Source organism: Centropristis striata, chromosome 22 (assembly GCF_030273125.1).
Source record: "Centropristis striata isolate RG_2023a ecotype Rhode Island chromosome 22, C.striata_1.0, whole genome shotgun sequence".
In the NCBI taxonomy this organism is placed as follows: domain Eukaryota; kingdom Metazoa; phylum Chordata; class Actinopteri; order Perciformes; family Serranidae; genus Centropristis; species Centropristis striata.
This window is the reverse complement of record NC_081538.1, coordinates 6320406-6344541: the sequence shown is the minus strand read 5'-3', so window position 1 is coordinate 6344541 and position 24136 is coordinate 6320406. Positions and strand designations below refer to the sequence as shown.

The window sequence follows — 24136 nt, the reverse complement described above, 5'->3', positions numbered from 1 at the left end:
GGATCAAATTAAACCTAATAATTCATGCTAGCAAGGTTTGATACAGTAAGCTAGTTTTGCTCAAATTAACACTCATTGCATTTCTGTGTGTTTTATAATTGCAATAGTTTGCAATCTGTAGCTTTATTCAACTTCATTCTCAGCTCATTGGCTCATTGGCTTATTGACTTACGGCTGCAGAGCTGAGCGCTCAGCGTGTTTCACTTCAGTGAGTACTGATACGCAGTCATAGATCAAATTTAAATTAAAAAATACACAGAACGATTACAAATTCCACGTGCTCGACCAAATTCTTAACAACCATTAATCGATCACAGATAATTTTTTCCATCACTAGTTAGAACTAGTCAAAGCTGTTTAATGTTTAGCTCAGCAGTGCCCAGGAGATGCCCTCTCCAGCAACCAGTCCACACTTGATACCTGGCCCATCCAGGAGCTACCTGGCTACCCTCAGGTATCTAAGCCAAGTCCCTGCAGACTGAGCTACTGCTGCCATGATCACAAGCAGAGGATGAAGAAGAAGAAGGTTAATGAGGTTTACTTGTTTCACAGTAAAGAACCAGTTCCCGATATGCAGCATAGCTGGCAGCAGGCGCCCTAATTCTTCTTATTCTCAATCCTCCTTATGGATTTTTCACCACGCTACTTGTTGCACAACAAGGCCAAGACATGGGCAGAAAATACAACCCTGATTCCCAAAGAGTTGTTTGTTGTTTGGAGTGTAAATGAAACTATGTGATAATTCGCAAATATTTTTTTAGCTTATATTCAATTAAAAACTGCTTAAGACAGTTTATTTTATGTTGAAACCAATAAACTACTTTTTTTTTTGTAAATATACAACAATTCTACAATAGTGTATTAGGGTTCAGAGGTAAGTCGTACATTTATGCGGAAAAACTTTAATAGTCTCTGAAATAGTAAAGTCTTTTTTTTTTTTCAAGAAAAAAAGCACAAAGACATTCTCAGAGATTAAAGTGGCAAATTTCAGAGAAGAAAATAAACTTAAATTGTGTTTTTTCTGTCAAGGAGCCATATTGTTTCTCTTTGCGAGGTCGGATCAACACCACAGATATATGCATTATTCCTGCAGTGGTTGACTATATTCAATTATACTTTGCAACTGGGTTTAGCAATAAGTAAATTACACACAACAGAACCGCTTTTACATTTTGTTTGATCAGCATCGGACTGTCCAACCACAGAACCTCCCTTTTAAAGTGCACATCAAACATGTCATTTTGATTCATTATTGATCTATTGCTTTTTTGGAATTGGGGTAAATGAAAAACACTGGACTATGACTTTTCTCAGAGACCTGCGTAGCCATTTTCACTGAAATTGCAAAAAAAAAACTGATAAATGTCCTCATAAAGCGTATGGTTAGGGCCTACTTATGCTGCTATATGCTTAGAATGACAGGGGACTTCCCATGGTACACAGAGCCCCTCCTTACTTCCTCCTCCTCCCTCATCAACTTAAAGTACTCATGTCCCATTAATACATGTTACTGGCCCCTTCCAGGAGTCCTGGAACATCATTATCACCATGGATCATGACTACAATTCTACAATTTCATTTGACAGACGTTTTTATCCAAAGCGACGTACATTTGAGAGTTTGTACAACACAAGCAATGATCAAGTCAGAGGACAACACATGATTAAGTGCCATGGTTTAAGTCTGATTCCAATAGGATTACTACTATCCCCATCACCATAGACCTGTACAGACTTTAAAGCCCTTCAAGGCAAATTTGTGATTTGTGATTCTGGGTTATATAAAAAAACATTGAATTTAATTCAATTGAAATGTAACTTCAGTGAACTACAACCAAATTATGAGATATTCTGGACTTTTGCCCGAGCTGATATTCATTTGCGGTCTTCAGGGAATTTACTCAGTAATCAGCTGTTTCTCCACTGTGGAACCAGATACACAGTAAGAAATAAGAGACACTGTGTGTTTTGCTTATTTTTCAAGTTATTATTACTGTACTATTACTTTGTACTGTAGAACAGAGATCTGGGACCAACAGACAGTGATTATCAACTTTCTTCAGCAAGTGACCTACGAACTTCAATGATGAGCTTACTTAGAACTGGTAAAATTAGCATTGGGATGCTAAAATAACAGAAGGTTTTTTACTCACCAAAGCTCTACTGCAAATTCTCCACATTGTGCTTTCAGAGAAAATCCCACAGACACTAACTCCTGTTGAAATGTATGACTGAATACAGAGTGACTGAGGGACTGAATATAAAGACGTGAAGGTTTGTTTGTACTGGATTATGATAATGTTAAAAACAGTCATGGCTAATGTCAATTTGATTTGGCTGTTTGGGGATCGGTTGTTCCAGCTCGCGGGTGTGGCTCATTTATCCCCCCCAGCTGTAAAAGCTTGTTTGTTGTCATCAATAAATACAGTACTTAACCCTGCAGTCACAAACTGTCAGGAAGCAACACAAGATACTTGGGAAGACTTTTATCAGCAAAATCTACGGTGGCCCTGAGAGCTCACAGAGCTGCAACTTAAGAAAACACATGGAAATACACAAAACACAAGAACATTGAGAAAACATCATCAATTTGACAACAGAAGCGCTGCCAAAACATGCTGCAAAGACTACAACACAACACAACAAGAAAACGCTCTGCAAAGACCACAACACAAGTGTTTCCAGAGGATACGTAAAAGTGATGCACACGTCTGGACACGCTGGTGAAATGATTACGTTATTTCAAGGTAATTATGATTTCATGTTATAACGTTAAAACATTCATATCGTGCTAACGATCAATAACATGCTAACGTTAACCGGCGATCAATAGTATGTTAACATTAGCCGCAATCAAAAACATGCTAACATCAGCGACACTAACACTGTCGTCACATGTAAAGACGCAGAAAAATCGTGTTTTTTGATTCTGGTTTAAAATTTTAATGAAAAAATTAATTCAATTGTCAGCACTTGACTCTAAACTTTAACCATTACTGCCCAGTGAAGGTTCTGGAGTCGTTCATGCTTTCATTTCTTCTTCTTCTGTTTATGTAGGAATCAATCAGAGCCCTCCCCTGTACTTGCCTTGACACAATACATTTTAAGATGATTTTGTTTTTAAAGTGGCACCTAACACCTATAATCAAAAAGTGATGGAGCATTTTCACTTCTTGGCCCTAAATGTAATTATTAACAGTTTGATCTTCCTCCAAAACCTGTCCCTCTCTCTTTTCTTTAGCTTTTCATTAAGACATGTTTACAGCCAGCCAATTTGTTTGTCTTTTTTTATGTCTATGCTGAGTCATTTCTGTTTAGACTTTGCTCGACGTCTGTTCTCTAAAGAAAGTTGACAATAAAAGCGTGTTCACTAGCATGGTGTCATTATTTACTGTAAAGGTCTTACCTCCAGGTATTTATCTACCTGTTCTTTTGCATAAACATTTGAACCGACCCCGAGGCAATGACCGGAAAACTCAATGTGGCTCATCACTTAACCGGTTTTAAAAAGTTCACACCAGGCCAAACCTACATGCCACAGATTCTCAACTGGGGTTCTCTCAAAAATGGGATGAGGGTATATCAACTTTCAGAAACCTGGATATGAGGTTTACATGCATGAACACATAACTGACATCAGTGGTGGAAGACATATTCAGATCCCTTAAGTAAAAGTACTGATACCACACTGTGACATTACTCCACTACAAGTAAAAGTCCTGCATTTCAAAACTTAATCTTGTAAAAGTACTAAAGTATCTATCAGCATCAACATGTAGTACGCAGCATTTTACTGTTGTCAAAGTAGGGCTTATTTTAACTACTAATTATATTGTAATGAGGTTTAATTTATAAACATGCATAATCATTTTAAATTGATCATGTTTTTTATGCTAAATCTCGACCGGGAACGTAGGTGAAAGTGGAAATGTAGTGGAGTAAAAAGTACAATATTTGGCCCTTAAATGTAGTGAAGTATAAGTTAAAAAAAATACACATGTGGACATACTCAAGTAACTCAGTTGTACTTAGTTACATTCCACCACTGACGGGCATCCTCTATATATACGATAATAACCTGCAGGCTGGTGTGTGCTCACTCTATCCTATCCTGACTGTAACATTCACTTCCAGTATGAAAACTCAGGCATATTTCACTATTGTGTGCATTTACAGTCAATAATTCAGTTACTGTAGCGTCCAGGGAGCTGTGTTCAAAGCTTGTGTGTGTGTGTGTGTGTGTGTGTGTGTGTGTGTTTTAAAAAGAATCATACGGAGAGGAAATGTAGCTGTGCCCTCTAGTCAGAGAAAAAACAGCAGGGTACCTTGGCATCACCTCTCTTCCTTGCTTTCCCTCTCCTCCCCATAAGACTTCTTCTTTACTTCTTCTTCCATATCACCCTTGCCTTTTTTCCTCTCTCTCTATCTCTCTCTCTCACTCTCTCACACTCTCACACACACAAACACAGGTTTTTGTTGTTTTTTCCTGGCACACACTGTCTCTTAAAGAAAGGCTAACCTGCCAAAAGGTATGAAGGAAGAAATCCCAGAGCAGCGTCGATACAACTGACAGACTGAATGCAATACTCTGCTGCACCGCACTGTGTTTTATTTTTTTCACTGTCACTTTGTGTACAAGTTATGGTTGGAGGGTTACTGGATTGTCCTTGACTGTCCTGCTCAACTGTCCCTGCATTGTTTCCAGCACAGCCTGCAGGGCTTTAACTGCTGCTTTTGTATTTGATTGCTCTCTCGTATTAACAATGATATCATTACTACTGCCATACACCAGTGTTGACACTCACCTACTCACTCTTTTCATTTCACAATACATTTTGTCAGGTTATACCAGATGATTACCTCGAGGCTTTTCAGATTGCAGGTGTTGGAGAAAAAAACCTGCTTATTGCTTGCCAAACACATCCCAGAATGCCTTGCGGCGCCCCTGCAGCACTATGCTGTACTGTATTGTAATGTGCTATATGCCATGCATCATGGGACATGAAGCAATGCTCGACCTCAATTTGGATAAGTGCTTTTTAATCCACTAAAATTTATAAAGGCATCATGAAAGTCGATATTTTGAACTGTTCCTTTGGCTGGGCCACGTCTGTGCATTCTTTGACCGCATATCATTTTTGTTAGAAGGTGATTGTAATGCTCTGTTTCCCTATTTAGCTGATTCTGACCTCTTTTGTCTGAGGGTGATTCATCCTAAGGCAATATCGATGTCCTCAGTCTTGCATTGTCACAAATCCCAGACAGAATCTTTATAGACATCTGCTGATATCATTTCAGAAGTGATGGCGCGCTAATAATGCTAATGGCAATGATTTTTATTGGTCTGGCAGAATGGCTGTCAATATTACAAGAAGTGCCCAGAGACTGGATTGCCATTTTTATTCACAACAGGGTACAACTGTCTCAGTTAAAATCAATGGAGCAATCAGGGGATGAGAGTCTAATCAAAAATGTCCCCAGTTTTATCCAGAACTTTTTGGATTAATAGAATCCTCACTTCATAGGTATTCTTTGTATTTGTGAAAAGAACTAATCATAGAAAATATTTTTTTTCTACAATATTTCCTTTTTTCCTGATGGATTCTTGGATATTTTCATGAAACAATTGGTGAGGTAAAAACTTGGTGTGAAAATGTGGTGCAGGGCACCAAGTCTGGAGCAAATAATTCACATTCCATTTTCTGGCTACACAACTAAAACCTATCCAGACAAGAAATAAATTGCTTGAGATTGTCCAGCAGCTACAATGAAGATGGTAATGTAGCTGATATGAACCTATTTTGTTGTTGAGGTTGTCATTGTGATGTTTGCTGTACAATATTAAGTGTTAAGAAACCAATATGATAAATTACTGACTTTTCTAGAGGTTTGGCATCAGTTAGAACAACGGATTTTATTGATCAGGCGGAAATCCACTGAAATCAAGGTCTGTCTGAATATTTTGGCCCTGCACAAAAAAGTTTTCACAAAATCTATTTTTCTACATTTTCGTGCAATTTTTTAGGGAATAAATCTATGCTTGGAGTGAAACGGCGGTTGTGCTACATCTACACCAACATTTTAAAACGTAATTTTAAAACAAAAGTTTTAAAAAGAGTTTTAAAAGAGTTTGTGACCAGGGGCAAACAGGAAGCAGGTTGTCTTACTTTGCTATTTGGTTGAAAATACTATGTGGGAAGAACAGCCACGGAGGAAAATAAGACCAGAGATTTCTTTGCCTGGACTGAGGAGTAGGGGGAACTGAAAGTCATTCGGGAGTTGTTACAAAGCCAATATAGGAGCAACGGGAGTTACCCATTGCCAGAGAAAGCCATGGATTTGGGAAAGGAGTAACCAAATAAAAAAGATAAAATCACAAAAGGTATGTAGGCCCAACTAACTGCTAAAACTGACTGAAAGCCACTGATAAGACCCATTAGCATGTAAACATGGGTGTCTGTGTCATTGTTTCCAAAGGTCCATCCAGAAAGAAATGCAAATCAGGAGTTCTCAAAGTAAAATGGTGTTGCAGCATTTCCACCGTCTGTTTTAGAGGGTTGTAAACAACAGTAGGGTGGACTCCAGGTGTAAATGTAGCAAAAGGTATGCTTTTTAAAACGAATCGATTAGTGTCGATGTAGCCTTAGGCGTTCCCCTGTGACAAAGGGTCACAAACACACTATATATAGATATATATATTTTTTTTTTTTAACTTATTTTTTATTAAAGTCTTCTTGAACAATTACAGTGGGTGGGTGTAACACATACACATAAGTCAACCTTGCAATTAATCAACATGTCCTTGTTGTTCAATAGTAAAAATGTTGGCGTCCTCTTCCTGTCTTCTGTAATTTGTCATCAAATTGTGACTCTTGAAGTCTCAGTTTGTGTGTAAATCTCTCCATCACATAAATATCTTCCACAATGCACGCCCACTGCTCAACGGATGGGGGTGTTGGCCTATACCATAGTCTTGTGATTTGGCTTTTTACTTGCTGATAACAATATTTTAATGAGATACTGATTCTCGTTTTGTACAACATCACCTGTCAAATGTCCCAAGTACAGTACCTCACAAACACACTATATTTTAAGGGATTGCATGTCAAATAAGTTCGGAACCAATGCCAACCAAATAGACATTGTTTTATTGAGTGAAATACTCAAAAACTGAAAAACTACACTGATCTAACCTGCATTACTGTGGAGATACACTGTAAGTCCCTCTATTATTGCCCGCGTTTCCAAACATTCAGTGGACCATGAAGATGGCAAGTAAGCTCTTAAATTGTCCAGTACAAGTGTATAAAGTGGGGCGATGGCTACATCTTTCAGACAGCAGGATGTTTATGCCTCAAATAGTCTGCTGTATGTTCTTCCTCCTCTCTCTTTCTTCCTCAAGCCCGGGGCTTGTGTCTCACACAACTGTCTTCACATGCACGCAAGGACACACACTCCCCTAGCACAAATGTCAGCCAATATTTCACATTCTCTTCCCCAAAATGTCAGTGCCTTGGACAAAGCATGGCTGCCTTCCTGCCTTTCTGGCTGTCTGGCTGTCTGCCCGCCTGCGTCCCACCTAAGTCTGTTGTCACTGCCTGACATTTCCCATGCTCGAGGGTCACAGGACAAACTTACCGGCAGAATATTCCTAAAGTGTGTCACGGAAGGTTAGCTTTGGCGGACTGCAGCATGAAAGTAAAATACGCTGAATACATTAAATATTTAGACAGTTCTTATTGGTTTCATGATGTGCACTGATGTCGTAATCCTTAACCAATCCATGGCAGTCCTGGATGACGAAACACATATATTGACAAGCAGAGGTGTAGAGGGTTTCTTTTAACTAAGATGTGGATTGTGTAAAGTAGCTGCATTTTGTGGCTGCACATGCTGACAACCTGCTGATCTGGGCCAGAATCTACCTGAGAGGACAGAAAATTACACCATGCTCCAGGCTATGCAGGTGTTAGTGCTAGGCATTGTTACAGCTCCCCAGTCTCTCTGGGGATTATGTTCATACTGGACGAATCTGCAGTGCACTATATAAATCCAGTGCCAACATTTAATGCATACCTCTGAAATCTGAACTGCATGTGAGTTCTAGTCGTCTACTGTCTAAAATTCCTCAGAATTTAAAATCAGGACGACTATATTTTCTATTAGTTCCCTATCCATCAATGGACATTGTAGGAATAATTTAACAATAAAGACTCTTTGCATGACATCATACATCAGAGCGCTTTCCAGATAGAGGGAAGGCAATTGGAGGCAGTTCTGTGGAAATAACTACCAACGCTTCACTAATGTCTATGTTTTGAACCATTTATGGCTGTTCCAAACGATCAACTGTAGGGGGGCGGGGAAACAGCCACTTTTTTAGTCCTAAAAATAGTAGTTGGTAAAGGGGAACCAAAAAAGAAACTCACAGAGAAACAGCAGCAGACGTTGATCAAAACCATTCATCTTAAGTCTGGAGAAGCGGAATCAACTCAAATATAAATGTTAAATAGTTGCTTTAAACATGTCTTCAGTTGGTATTGCCATACACAATACTGTGACAACTTTTCTGTCTTGTTTTTAGCCACTACCCCGGTTTTTAACGTTGTTTAGCCTGACCTCTGGGCAGTACGAGGCAAAAAAACAGTAGTCACGTCCACACTGGGCAAATCACTCATGTTGTGGGAAAACTCGCTTTTCTTCATTTTGTATGGATTGCATCCAATATGGTTTTCTCAGGATACCTGCTGCTTGACGGTTCATTTAACTCTTTTATGTACTATCGTCCTCTAGCAAGCTATTTTTAGTAATATTAACCTTAAAACTTAAACTTTGTAAGCCTTGTCACTGGGGGTTTTCACGGTGTTTTGTATTATATCCCAAGTGGATATTCTGTTTGGATAGTTGGTTCTTACAATTCTTTATCAAACCTTTTGTTGAACTGTATAACATTGTAAAAAGAGAATTAAAAGAAATGCAAAATCTCAACATGATCTTGATCTCCACACAGTAAGGTAATGGTATATTTTTTGAAGATGCAGGAATGAAACTGCACACCTGATCCAATTAACAGGGTTATTAGTAGTGTTGGTCTTCCAAGCTAGCTCTGATGAGGTAGATCAGTTCCCTCTGCTCTGCCAATCAGCATTAAGCCCTTAATTGGATCAGAGGAGCAGGGCTGCATTAGAAAAATTCAGCCTTAAACGACAGACTTCAAAAAATGTGAACCTTAAAACAGTACTGACATGGCCATATGTACACTGTAAACCTCCTGTACATACTCATATTCTATCATTTTCACATTTTGACAAATAAGATCAATTATGGCTACATTAAAGAATGCCATTTCCAGAGCCTATTTATTTTTGCATAGCTAAATGTGTAGCCTAAAAGTGGATTCCATCACTTATATTATTAGTGACATGTTTCTCTTGCTATGGTAAATCAAAATAACTGCCCTTCAAAAGGTATTTTGGCTTAATCTAACTTGTTTTTGGAAGCTGCCAATGTGGGACAGATGTACGGTTATTATCTTATTTGTACCATAATTTAGCCCTCCGTAAAGTGTCAATCAATAATGCCGCAATGAAAAATAATATTAACCACACACAGTGACTTAGGTGGAGTTTGATTTTTCTCATTGAGGTATGCTGTGCTGTTTTGAACATACAATAAGCCTGATTATTTATTTAATTAGCTAAGCTCATGCCTTACACACAAACTACAATCATTTTAAGCCACTGTTACAATTGTTTAATATTTCTATGTCCTGTCTCCTTACGATCAGTTTCTTGTACAACAAAACTGCATTCGCGATAACATTTTGAGGGGAAACATACCATTTTCTTCGTTTCAAATGGCCAGTGTCTCCTTAGTGAAAGCCCTGTGTTTCTTTAAGCTATTGATCCATCCCCAACCCCTGCCATCCACAGACTGATTAGAAATGTTTTTTGATATGTCAACAACAAATGTACCCCAGGAGAAAATGGGTTCCCCTCAAAATGTAATTGACAAGGTAGTTTGGTTGCACACAAATGGAACTTTTAGGACACCAGGCTGTCTATATATAAAAGGTCAGACTTTAGATTTTAAATGGACGAGAATGACAGTACTTCCCATAAGCCTGTGTTTTTTGAAAGTCATGAGCGATTGTCTCATCATTCGTTTTATTGATTTTCCTCTCAGATCATGATGATGAATGGTTATTTTTGTTCGGAGTGCAGTCATAAGATTTCATAGGTCTAGATGAGTCAAAACTGTTATGACAGAAAGAGGAGAAACCTTTCTATCCTTCTGCATTTTCTTTCCCTTGCTCTGTGTTTTATTTTCCCTCCATAGCTCACGCCCACATCCTTTCAGTGATGTATGTGTGCTGCAGTTTCTCGTCCTGATTTGGACACTGATTTCTTCTCAAATACGTTTTCTGTTTGATTTAAATTTAGCTGGGGGACGCATGACCCTGCTGCAGTGCCTACAGACGCTGCTTGGCCTCGACTGGGATTTTACTAGCTTCTTGTCTTCAAAGTCTGTCTCCTTGTTCATTGTATTTCTCCCGTTGCTTCTCTTTTTTACTGCTAGTAAGTTTATAAGCTAGTTTTGCTGTTATAAGCAGTAGAACATATAGCAGAAAGTGGGGCAAACATGAATGTCAGTGTGATTATAGATTTTAACATTTAGATTTTGTTTTTCCTCATGTGTCTTCCACTGTAATGATAGTTACACAACTAAAAGGAGTTTAGATCATTGGTCTTAGCATCATTGAGAGCAAATATTGTATAAACCATCACATTTAATTATCCATTCCAGAGACAAACAATACTGTTATTCTGTCCTGCAGCCAAATATGAATAATTGTGGTAGGAAACATAAACAACACACATTTAAAAAGCATCATGGAGGTCCAATTAAAAGTCTGATAGTAATTTTGATGCTTATTATATTCTTTTATGCATTGACATAGTCCACGCTGAAATAATTTGGATAATTACAAATGTTGAAAGCCACTTAAAGAAAGAAAGCATCCCCTCTGTTCAGTGCCAGACACAAGAGGAAATGTTTTTTTTGCCGGTGCCTGGGAGGAAGAACGTGCCATATTTGCAGGGTTGGCACCAGAGCAATTTAAACCTGGGGGTAAGAGAAGAGCCAGTGTGTGAGTACAATACAAATTAAATCCACAGTAGAGCTGGCCAGAAATGCATTTATCGGCTATTGGTGATTGGCTGAGTACATCGCCAGTTGTTTTTGGGTGGTGGGGGCAATTTTGGGGGGCATTTTTCTCATTTTATTATGCTAATTTAATTGTTTGCGCCCCAAAAAACAAGTGAAAGCTGCTTCTCAGAGGGCAGCCATGTCCAGGCAACAATGGCGGCAAGGGACATTGGGAAAGACAGTGTGTGGAGGTAGCATATTTTCACATTTCACTCAGAGAAAAGGGGTTTATTTCAACCAAACCAGAGTTGGTGATTGTTGGTACAGTAGAAAGACAAATCAAGATGGTGTTTGGTGAGATTTGAGACATTTAGTAAATGGAATTCACAGTATAAGGAGGCTCTGACTGGTCTCCCCTCAAAAAAACGACCTTCTAGGTTGTTTGTTCAGGCAGCAAAATACGACCCATATTTACATTTTAGACTTTGCTCCGCCGCCCTCTAGTGGCTGTGGTAATTATGAATGACGGAGATGAAGAGTTTAATTGATGGAAGTCACACTCGGGGCACTCGTCCAGTAGAACGGGGTTCATGTTTCATGTGTAAACAAAAGTAACAATGTGATTTAAACATCACTGAACTTCTGTGCATCACGTTTTTACGTAACTCACTTCCGGTAGTCACGTCACCCTCATAACTGCTTCACTTCCAGCATTTACGTACATTTATTTATGAAACTGGAGCCTTTTTTACAACCTTGAACTGTACGTGTATGTTTAATGACGTGCGCAATACTTTTAGAATGGTCCGTGTCGCACAGTGAACCCCGAAACGCTCATAAAGCGATATATGTTGTTATGGGTGGTATTGACAAACAACCTATTCTGTCGTTTAAGTTGTAGATCTTGTTGCAACCTACATTCTCTCTGCATTTTACTTTGTTTCTTCTTTCCCCACTTGGAAAAACCCTGTTTAACTGATGATTACAGTCACTGTTCATCCTCCATCTCAATTTAATTCTCTGGTTTCCTTCCACCTCTACCTTTAACTCTACATTTAAATAGATTAGTTTAATCCACACACACACACACACACACACACACACACACACACTCACTCACTCACTCACCAATCCACCACCACGCACATTAGTCTAATCTCCCCTTCATACCTGCCAATGACTCACCCAAAATGGATCAGGGAGTGAGGGACTTTCTTATTTCCTCAGTGGCAGGGCAATAAAAAACACTTCATAGCAACAAACACACACACAAACATACACACCAGCTCTGCAAGTCAAACTGTTATCCATTTTTAATGACACGCAGACAGCTTGACCCAGTATTGCTGGGCTCTGTGTGTGGTTTGGGTGTGTGTGCCAGTCTGAGGATACACTAGTGAATGTGAATATGTGGTCCGGCATATGTGTGTGTTTGCTTGTGTTAACATGTGCAGTTCCCAAAAGTCATACTAAAATGAGTAATTTCCTGTCAGCTGACACATACTGGGATGTCGAACACACACCAGTAGACAAAACATGCAGGTTGCATACCCTAATAATTCCACCTTAAGGTATAGTATGTCAGTCTAGTGAGGTTGTTAGCCAGGTAGCTAGCTAGCTATCATGTTCAAAAAGAGGACTTTCATTCTGAGCGTCACTTTTATAACATTAGTCATTCATCCAGGCACTCATACACACATTTTCCTCCCTGTGCCCTCTGTGCGACCTCAGTGTCTCTCCTCCCTCTGGGCCCGTGTTCATCTGCCTTGCTCCTTTTCTGTAGTTCACATCCACGCCAGCTGTTATAGTGGCAGGAGAGGTCTACCATCATTACCGAGCCGCTTCAAAGTTTTAATTTTACTATGATGATTGATTGCATGTATACATTTCTACCCAGCAGTGGAGGCGAGAATTACACTCAATATTGTCTTCTAATCATTGCATTATTTCGAATAAAGGGTCAACTCTTGCATCATATACCGCAGCACTTCATCCTACATTATATATCTGGCTTGCATCAGTGCTGTAGGAGCAGCTGTATGTATTATACATGCTGATAGTCATATGCAACTACTGCAATGTACATATTTTATGGTGAATCTCAATGGGATCAAAGTCGTTATGGCAGGGTTGAAGGGAAAAACTCCAACCCAACCCCTGCAGCATTAACCCTCTAGAGTCTATGTGATCAAACGTGATATGCCTTCTTCATGACGTCCCAACGTAAAAACAAAGCATGATTGAGCCCAGTTTTTGTTTGATTATGATAAGGCAAGAAAAACACAAACACGAAGATAAGGTAAATATATATTTTGTATAAAAAATATAGAACAAGATGTTATCCTAATTTTACCTCTTAATATGTTAAATTTGCAACCTGTGTTCACATTTGCAAAAATTCTTCATTGAGCGTAATTGTGTTTTGTAAATAACAAAAAAAAATTCAAAATGAGATTTTATGGGGGGTTTTGGTTCAAAATGTTGATCTTCTAATTCAAAGTGAAAAAATAATTCTCAGGTCATATAGGTGAGGTTGTGCTAAAAATAATGACACCAACATGGCATGGTAAACATTTTAAGTGGTATATACAGGCAGAATGATTAGGATTCAAAAGTGGACCAAAAAAACTCTCAAACTCCAAATGGTTGAGGCCTATGGAAAAATATGGAAAAAACAAAATTCTTGTCAGATTGTCTAACACAACTAAAAACCCTATTTTGACTGTGGAATTGAAGGCTTTCTGAAAAAGATAATCCGACAACTATGTACAGCTATTGGTGAGGTACGGAGAGGTGTGAAAGAAAAGTAGGGTTTGAACTTCTACTTTAAGCTCTCTATTTTCATTCTTCGCTCAGCTGCATCCCTCACTTTTAACATGAGGAACGACACAAAGGACAGAAGAAGACTGGAATATATTCACATATCCTGCCACACACACACACACACACACACACACACACAACCTTGTAAAATCAGTCTAGATCTCAGATCCAGGATAGAAACGCATTTAAATTGTGTGTCAGAGTACAAGGTTATTTAGTTGTTCAGCCTTCTACAGTATGCACATATAAAGATAGTTATTTACACAAGGATTGTGGCTGTGTGTGTGTGTGTGTGTGTGTGTGTGTGTGTGTGTGTGTGTAACCCTGTAAGCCACAGAAAAAATGACTCACTGTTGTCATGGGAAAAGCAGAGCAGTGACACTGGAGGGATTTACTGAACCATGTAGAACACACAGTCAGACACACGTGTGCACGATCACACACAACTTAAATATAGCGTATCTGCCCTTTAATGAAATGATTTTACCTACAATAAAGTCCTACGACACACTGCTGTAGCAAGGTAAATGTTCAGTGTGCAAACATGTACATGAAAAAGAAAATTGGGGCATAAAAAAGAGAAGATGAATGCAGACATGTGAAAAACACACACGCACACACACACACACACACACACACACACATACATACACACTCACTCACTCACTCACTCATACACACACTGAGCATCTGTGCCAGGTTGTCTGGAAAAGCAGTGAGTAGATCAGAGACACAGATGCACTCCCCACAAACTAAACAAACCAAAATAACACACACACACATACACACACACACACACACACACATTCAGAAGACCATCTTCTCGCCTGCCTGTCTCATATGCATGAACACACACAGCACAGTTCACAGTGATTCCAAAAAATCCCTTAACATGAGGCTTTATAAAACCTCACGTGCAGCATGGAGGAAGTGGATACCTCATTAGCCAGAGCTGCCAGTCACAGACTCTGCAGAAAATCCCCAGTAATACCAGTTTAGTGCCGATTTTTCATGCCTTGCATCAACTAAAAGGTCTTTAATGATCTTTTCTGCATGTCGTGAGTAGATAAATCACCTTAGAGCCTGTAAAAACAAACCAAAGGCCACAATAGTGCATTAATAATTTATTTTTTTTAATCTGTTTGGGTTAATTTTCAAACAGCAGCCTTTACTACCATTGATTAATTAATTAAATATTTTGAATATTGCTTTTTTGTCTTGAATATCAGCACTTGCTATAATCTATTAAATACCCGGTCTTTAATAGTCAATCAAAATAATTTACAACATTATCTAACAATGCATCCTAGCAATAGGGTCCCACAGGAATGAGTTCTTATACCAGGAAGTTAGTTAGCATTTTAGCACTCTGGGGTCTCTACTCTCAATTTAATGAGGATTTTGAATGGATTGGTGGTTAGAAGCCTGAAATAAGGTCTGTGGTTAACACAAGCTTTAGAGATGTTGGCGTTTTGTTGTGCGGCAAAAAATAGAGTAAATACCCCTCTTGTGAATTTTGTATGTTTTTTTACATGTCCTTAAAAAGACTAACTTGCTTGCTAACAAGTGGCTAAATGAAATTTCCGCCGGACACGGACAGAACTCTCTCACTAGTCTGTCGTACCGCCTCTAGTCGTGTTTTTCAATGCTATTGCAAACTCTTGTAGGTTAATAAACAATTTATTAGGCTACAGATTCGCTAGCTTGTCAAAACCAGTGGTTAGCTTGTCAGAGACCATCTGAAACATAACGGTATTGACATTCGAGTCATGTGACCGTGGAGTAGTTCGCTGTAGCATTACTTTCGCTACAAACATCATAAAAGTTGTGTTCATTTGTGACGATTATCCTGCTGAACAAAACATGTAAGCATCAGAAACGTGTGTTTGCCATAGAGCTCATTTTTTGCAATGATCCAAAATCCAATGCAAAAATCCCATTAGACAATTCTGATAAGAACCCATGGCAATGCTGCTTACAGGTTGGCCTGCAAAAATATGTCATTTCGTTTGCTGTCTAGGCTTCATAATTTTTATGGAGACATGCCCATGCACATTTTGATCAATTCTTGCTTATTTCTTTGTTAGTTGCTACAGGGGGGGAGAGATGGATGGAGACAGACAGGGAGGCATGTGTAGTCATGTGATTTGATGTCAACATTGATTCAGGGTGGTAAATAACAAGAGGGGATAAAGAGAGTGAAGACGGAGGGAAAGAAAGAGTCCATTGTTAGCCATGTTGATGTGGACATAGATATCAGGAGGAGAGGTGGATGACAAAGGAGGAGGAATGACGGGAAATATGTTGCAATGAGAACACGGAAAAATAGTCTCATAAAAAGTACATACTGTACCAGCTGTAATGTTTCTAAAATTGTTGAACTCTTTTTCTTTCGAGGCACTATTTTACATCACGTATGCTTCCTTAATTCCCTCATCGTCTAGTAGAAATAATGTGCACACGGTCTTGTCTCAGCCTTTTTCCTTTTTCTTTTTGCACAATTTCAGCAAGTGTAGTGTGTCTCAACATCATAACTCTCCAGATATGGGACCCTAGGGAGCGACACGCTCCTCGCCTGGAGCCTACAGCATAGCGGGACGCAGGGAGCCACACAGAAAGAGAGATGGAGAGAGAGAAAGATGTGTGATGATGGCCAGAGACAAAGCTCTGCAGTACAATGCAGACATAGGCTTCCCTCCATTACAGAGTGCTCTTTGTACAACTTTGTGTGAAGTGTTTGTGCGGAAAGACTAACTGAGGAAAGAGAAAGGGATGGAGGGGGTCATCGTTGTGGACATAAAGGGGAGAAAGTGTGCGTGTGTGTGTGTGTGTGTGTGTGTGTGGTGGAGGAGGAGAGAATGGGAGGGTCACTATTCACTGTCATGTCCCTGCCAGATAAAAGAAAGAAAGGGTGTGGTCCTGTTATGTTTGTGTGAAGGGTAAGTGAAAGGGATGAGTGACTCTGGGTGTCATCATTCACATGTTGAGAGCTGTTAAGTCAATGCACCAGGCTTTTATTCTGCTACTGCCCAACAATAATGTCTCCCCAGAAATCAATACAGCTGAAGATAAACTAAAGCAGATTGGACTTATTTAACCTCACAGTGGTGACTTTTTTTCCCCCATTCAGTCCTCACACAGAAGCTAAAGCTGCCACTGAAGTGTACAGAAGTTAACAGGCACTGCAGAATAAATTGGTTTGTTCTGAATGGAGCCTGAAATAGAAAATTTAATTTAAAAAATATATAAATAATGAATGGAATAGAAGGTGTGATGGAAAACCGTGGAAAAAATAACATTATTCCACAGCTATAAAATAGAAAATCAACTGACTGATGAACTAAGTAAATGAATTTGACAGTTTCACATAGTTTTAAGAGATTGTGCATGCTGGTAAAACAACGCCAAACAAAAAGAAAACCCCCAGACAAAATACTACTAGAAGAAGAAGCTTTTCCTACTGACCATTTCTGGAGGCACATGGTGTACCCAGTCTGTGATGCTGCAGAGCCTCAGAACACACTGACAGATGGAGAACAGAGCCTGCAAGAGAAGCAGGATCAGATGTTAGCATATTAATAGAGAAACGCCACATATTTCACAAGCAACCCTATGCAATTACACATATGATGCATGCACCATCCATAGGGGGATTATGAGACAATTGCAGCCAACAGCACAATAACTAAAAACGCCTGCACCTCAACAGGATTTGTGCACAAATTTAACACCAACAGCGCATTTAACTACAGATTAAGACGGATACATAATGTACACTTGTCAAGACAATGCAACAACTGACCTTATTGTGACCTCACCTGTGACCTTTCTCAAGCTCACAAACCTTAACAGCGCCCTCTATTGACCAGTTTCATTAATGTAATGGGAATGGACCTTCATCGCCCACCCAGGCTTCTCAATATTATATCTGCAATAAATAGTGCATCCCATGATTTATGCAAGAGGTGGGCTTCTATAAACTATTAAAGTATTTTTTTATGTTCATGTGAGGAATCACACTTGTCCCAGTTAAGGCCTAAGGCTAAAACATTTCAGAAAGAGCATGGAGTAAAGTAATGCAACATAAATTTAAAAATATATATAAAAATAAATCAATGAATTGGAGCAAGACAGATATATCGGTTGACAGATATTATCGGCTGATATTGGCTTATCAAAGGCATATCATTATCAGTGTATATGCTGTCTGATATGTTCTGTTATGAGGACTTTTTTGAGGACACAATATATAATGCAGAAAATGTTGGTGTGATTTAAAAATTGTGTTTTTTTCTTCTTCTTTTGACTGACTGCTATTTATTTAATTCCTATTTATCTTTATTTTCTCAATTATCATTTACAGAACTGGCTGACAATGTAATTCATTGTTTGCATATTGTATAATAATGTAAAACAATTTTAAATATTATTTAATAAAGTTTAATTTTGAGAAAGTAGCTCTCTGGGTACCATTGCAGAGTGGTGGAATCAGTGCACAAACCACATAAAAAAGGTCTATTTTCATTCCTGCTCAAAAAAATAATTATATCGGCCACCACATTGGTTTTTGATTAATTTCCCCCTCTAAAATCTGTATCAGCATCAGCCTCAAAAATCCCATATCGGTTGGGCTCTAAAATGAATGTAGTTGTCTGGCATGCATACTACTGTATTGCCATGCAGCGGTAGATTTGGTCTGCAGGCCCATGTTATATGAAGGAGGGGCCTCATTCAGACAGAGCAGTGGTGAATAATAACATCATGGGGCCATCATAAACTATGCCTTTACAGAAAAGCTGCATAACATTTTGGATTTCTCCCCACAGAGCTGAAGGCCCATATTGCATAGAACAATAAAGTCTAACAGATAAACTGAGGGGATGAACAACACTGATTTAATATGTATTATGATGGTTTCTTTTTTCAAAGTAAATGTTTAGGCTGCTCCTTCAGTTTTTCTGTAGGACTTTTGTTGCTCTGATATTGACATGAATGACAAAGTCCTGTTACTTTGCAACAAGAAGTGCAAAGTTAATTACCGCAACTTCAAGCAGAGACTATGGGCCCCTGGGCCTGGGCCACCCCTGGTAACACAAATTATGATTGTGAATGCTGTAATTATCATACTGCTCTGTTTAAACATGATGTTGTGCATGCATTAACAGGCAAATATGGAATGTATTGCAGTGTATATAAAGCTTGTTTACTAAAACAACAGCACTATTATAAGTAAGCTGTCTAATATTATCTAATGTGAGTGAGACTTTAAGTGGCTCTCAATGGGAATTCACACCGGCAGTAGCTGTTTCTTAAGGTGGCGAAGAAAAAGGCGTCATTTCCACAGTCACATGGGCAAAATGGAACAATGGTTGCTGTGTGTGTGTTTGTGTTGCCTCGGTGGTGTGATGGTGGCGTGTAGGAGTGATCCAAACGGACCCGTCGGCTCCGTGACACAACATCCACACGGACGTCTGTCTGGCATGCTAACCCACCTACATGCACAAGCATGTATACACACAAACATGCAGATATTTAGATTACGTACTGTGTGACACACAACAGAGACTGCAGAGACAAACGCACCTTGTGTGAAACAAAGTGTGTCTTGTGCACAATCTGTTGCACACACACTGAGAAAGACAACCAAAGACAACAAAAACAGGAAGGAAGTGACGGAAGTTGGAACATTCAATTTAGGCTTGGCCACCTGACAACAGTTTCTCTTTGGTGGTCTTTAGTCGTGGCATGTATTGTTCCCCTGTGTGTGTGTGTGTGTGTGTGTGTGTGTGTGTACTGCCTTGTGTCCTGTGTGTACGTCAGTGTGAATGGCTGAATGAAGGAGGTGCGGCCGAGGTCAAAGTGGGCGGCGTCTGACACAGTACAGCCGTGCTCTGTGTCACTCTGTATAACAACACCACCTCTCTCTCTCTCTCTGTCTCTCTCTCTCCCTCTCTCTCTCTGTCTCTCTCTCCCTCATTGTGCGTCTGCCACTCTTTTACATCTCTATTTCTCTGTGTTCATTCTTTTTCTTTTGTGTTCCTGTTCTTGCTCCCTTTTTCAGAAAGCTCGGTGGTCACACTGTTTCAGTCGGGATTTTTACTCCCACTGGGACCACAAATGGCCAAAGTCTATTCCAGCAGCCACCAGGCATCCAAAGAAGCGCCTGGAGCATACAAGCACTGCCAGCAGACACACACAAAGGCTTTGCTGGGGAACCGTGTAGGGTGTTTTGTAGCTCATAGTTTCATACGGCGATGAATAATCATCTAAATATATCCGTATAGCAGCTCGACTGAGTGATTCTGAAAGTGGAAGTGGAAGTGGTGAATAAGGAAAGTGACCTTTATTTATATAATCATCAATCATCCTGCACCTTCTATTGATAAATATATTTAACATACACTTTTACCACAGTTTTATTCACAATGAAATGCTGTGCCTTCCTATAAAAACCTTCCCCATTAATATTCCACTGAGGACGGTATGCTAATTCTTATTGAGAAAATGTGTTAATGAAAAACATATTAAGTGGTGAATGATTATTAGCATTCTACAGGAGGGTCTTCTTCACTAAAACACCAAAAATACTATTTGTTGGTCTTGAGGAAAATGCTTTATTATGAACCTGAGTCCAGTCACCACTTGAAAAGACAATTGATTCTGCATAAATACACTTAATCTCATATAATAATAAGTCTTTAAAGAATACAATTTAAAAAGCTTGTGCTCAGGGTCCTTTCTGTCTGCCCGGTTACCAAACCTGAGCTGCTTACTAATACGAGAAGAGCGAATTGCAGGAAGTTCAGCAGATGTTGCTCTGTACACATGTAACCAGATGTCAGTGAAACTTAACACACAGACCTTTCTGTGATGCAAATATGACGACAGTACCTACAGACTAATGGGAGTGGGAAGACATATGGTCCTCCCAGATGGTCCCTCAGTGTAAGTCTTCAAGGTGAAAGAGAGTAACACTTGCGTGTCCAAGCAAGTTCATCAAATGGAGTTATTTTTCTTTATTCTATATTTTTAAAATGGTAGTGCTGTCAAAAATGAATGTGTTCATTTTGCAATTATTTTAAAATATTTCAAAATTCATTCACTGTAGGTTATGGCTAGAGGGCTCTTCATTGTAGAATCTCTGTTTGGGTGTACAGGTGCAACTCAATACATTAGAATATCATGGAAAAGTCCATTTCCAGGAGTTCAGGTCAAATAGGCTCAACCAAGTATTGAGTTCATATAGATGGACATATTTTTCAGAGGCCAACATTTCATATTAAACATACTTTTTAAAATTCAAAGACACTGAATTTGAGATCTTCATTAAATGCAAGCCATAATCATTATAATTAGAAAAAAAAATTAAGACATGAAATGTTTCCTTCTGTGTGAAATGGATCCATATAATGTGTTATTTCCACATTTTTAATTTAATTACTGACATAAAGAGACTGGTCTCTCCTAAAAAATGACCCTATAGGTCGTTTATCCAGGCAGCAAAATATGACCCATATTTACGTTTTAGACTGTCCTCCCCGCCCTCTAGTGGCCGTAGTCATTATGAATGACTGCAATGCATAATACAAATCACTGAACACTTGGGGGGAGGGGGTCGGAGGGGTGGGGGTTGGTAGAATATCATTCAGAAGAACGAGGTTTGTGTCCCATATGAAAATAAAAGTAAATGACGTGATTTAAAAGTCACTTAACTTCCTTGGCTCAGGTTTTGTGCATCACATTTTAAGTAACTATGTCACTTCTTCGTAACTACTTAATTTACAGCATTTATGTATATCTATTTACTGTTTAAACAGATTTTTTATAATGTCTAACCAGGGTGCATTTTGTCTTAAACCTAGATTAGTGGTTTTGTAGCCAAATTTAACAAAACTTTTTTTCTTTTTTTACAACTGCAATCCTTATGTGTAAGTATAATGACGTGTGCATTATTTAAGAGATGATCCGCTCCGCTCTGTATCACAAAACGCTAATATGGGTCAATATTGAAAAATGACCTGATATTGAAAAATGATGTATTTTTACTTTTCAGGAAGCTTTTAAAATCCATTATACATTTTTGAACAGTGTCATTGCTGCAATTAGTTAAATCTTGCCCGCTTTTTTTTTGAGCATGTGGTTAGTTATTACACATTGCACCTTTAAACAATCTTGGCCACGGCCCAAGAATCACATAAGGTTTTAGACAAGCCTATGATTTAATATTTACCTACCTTAGCACTTAAAAAAGAAAGAAAATCAAATAGATGTATAATCCAAGTCTTTGCTGAACTTTGACTTGAACTACAATTTTGCAATAGAGTGGGTAATTATAACAGTATTTGGATGCTTTTAATTCAAGTCCCACCTTCAAATAAAATCTTAAGATTATTGGGATAAAGTGACAATGTGTTTAATATTGCATCATTTATATGCAAAGGATTAATCCATCACTTTCCTTCTAGAAAGATCCAGTCCAGGCTTCATTTCCTGACTACAGGGCTCCACAATGAAGGCACTTAACCAAAAGGGATGCTGCCAGAGACAAAGTGCTGTTTGCTTCAAGTTCATCTCATTCTGAAGTTAATTACAGGGATGCTTGTCAAGATGGATGACATCCCATCTCAAGTGCCCTCCAATCAGCCCCTGGGCATAACTGGTTTTGTTCTTCAGAGAGGCTCTTTACGGTAAACAAAACGGTCTTAAGACATGAAGCACTTTAAAAAGCTTTGGCCCAGTCCCCACTGGATGATTCGGGCTATGAACGTGAAGCAAATTATAGGCTGCTGTTGACTTCATAAGTCATCCTATGTCAGTTTAAAATCTAGAGAGGAGATAGGACCATAAAGGTTTTTGGTAGTGAAATCTTTTTTTTCTCATAGAAGGTTCTAGGAGATTCCAATACATAAAAGTCCATATATTCTCCCATTCCTGCCCCACAGGATGAAAGATGTAGTATTTCTCATTTGGGTCATGTGCTCAAAGTGTCTAGAAGAGAGTGGCTGAAGAGGTTTCTCTGTCTGGGATGTGCCCTATTTATGTTATATTCCTCCTGGGGGACACAACACAAGAGCTGCCTCTCATCTTCAATATGTCAGAACACAGTATGTCCTGTCAGAGGAAGGAAAAGTACCACCAAAGTTGAATCATATCTTTGCACCGGTGTAGCAGATACTCTCTCCTTTGACAGAGGGACAAAATGCTCACTGATTTCAAATGGTTATCTATTTCTGCCATGGCTGTGTGCCTGGTGGCATGAGTCAGAAGGAGACCATTTGGTGCATTTACACTATGTGGTGTCAGGAGATGGTTTTTCCATTAACTCACCGGGTAATGCAAGTCCATACCTTGCTCAGCTATTTGGTGGATTGTTTTTTTGACACAATCCCTAGCCTCAGAGTACAGCTGAGCTTTTTTTATAACCACCGAAATAACATGAAGAAAACCCTGCTGTTTGTGACCAAACAGCATACCCCAAGGCCAAACACACCAAAGTGACATCAGAGATCCAACCCAGAGAATTAGCTGATACAACGCCTCATCTCGTCTGTGTCTGGGCCAAAAAGTTGTACTTGAAAACACCACAGAGGATACAGCCAACTAGCCCGCACGTTCTGCGCCTGCATGAGACGATATGACACACACCAGCATGATAGAAACATGAAACAAAGCAGCGTTTTTTCATCCTTTTCACACAGATCAGATAGTCGAACAAACATTGGAGTTACACCCAGGTTCGTGTCCCATGTTAAAACAAAAATAAACTATATGATAGCCTTTTGCATCACATTTTTACATAACTATGGTATGGTAACTACTTTGCTCCTGTAATTCAATACAATTCATACATTTATTTGCTTTTTTAAACTACCCTAAACCTAGATCAGTGGTTTTGTAGCCTGAATCCAATGAAACTGCAGCCCTTTTTATAACCATGAACCGTACATGTATGCATAATGACGTGTTCATTATTTTTATAAAGCTCTGTATTACAGTGAGCCGCTTGAAGCTCATATGGGTCATTTTGACAAGCGCTCATATGGGTCGTTGTGGATGGTATTGACAAACTACCTATTCTGATGTTTAGGTTGGAGATCTTGTTGTCGTGGTGTGAAGATACTTTTATCAAAGTTTTGTGAACACTAAACTTCAATTCAAGTTCATAA

At 39.0% G+C, this 24136-nt stretch overlaps 1 protein-coding gene across 3 annotated transcripts in view; it reads right to left on the bottom strand.

The window, feature by feature from the left end:
* Window positions 1-24136, bottom strand: part of LOC131960567 (carnitine O-acetyltransferase-like) — a 73233-nt gene that overhangs the window by 8503 nt on the left and 40594 nt on the right. For 2 of the 3 annotated variants that reach the window (XM_059325814.1, XM_059325816.1), the window contains exon 1: window positions 2153-2207. In XM_059325814.1, the coding sequence (XP_059181797.1) occupies window positions 2153-2179 (27 nt within the window). In that variant the 5' untranslated portion in view covers window positions 2180-2207. Of the gene's footprint in view, window positions 1-2152; window positions 2208-17435; window positions 17514-24136 lie in introns of those variants that run through there. The other variant, XM_059325815.1, reaches the window with a different exon arrangement.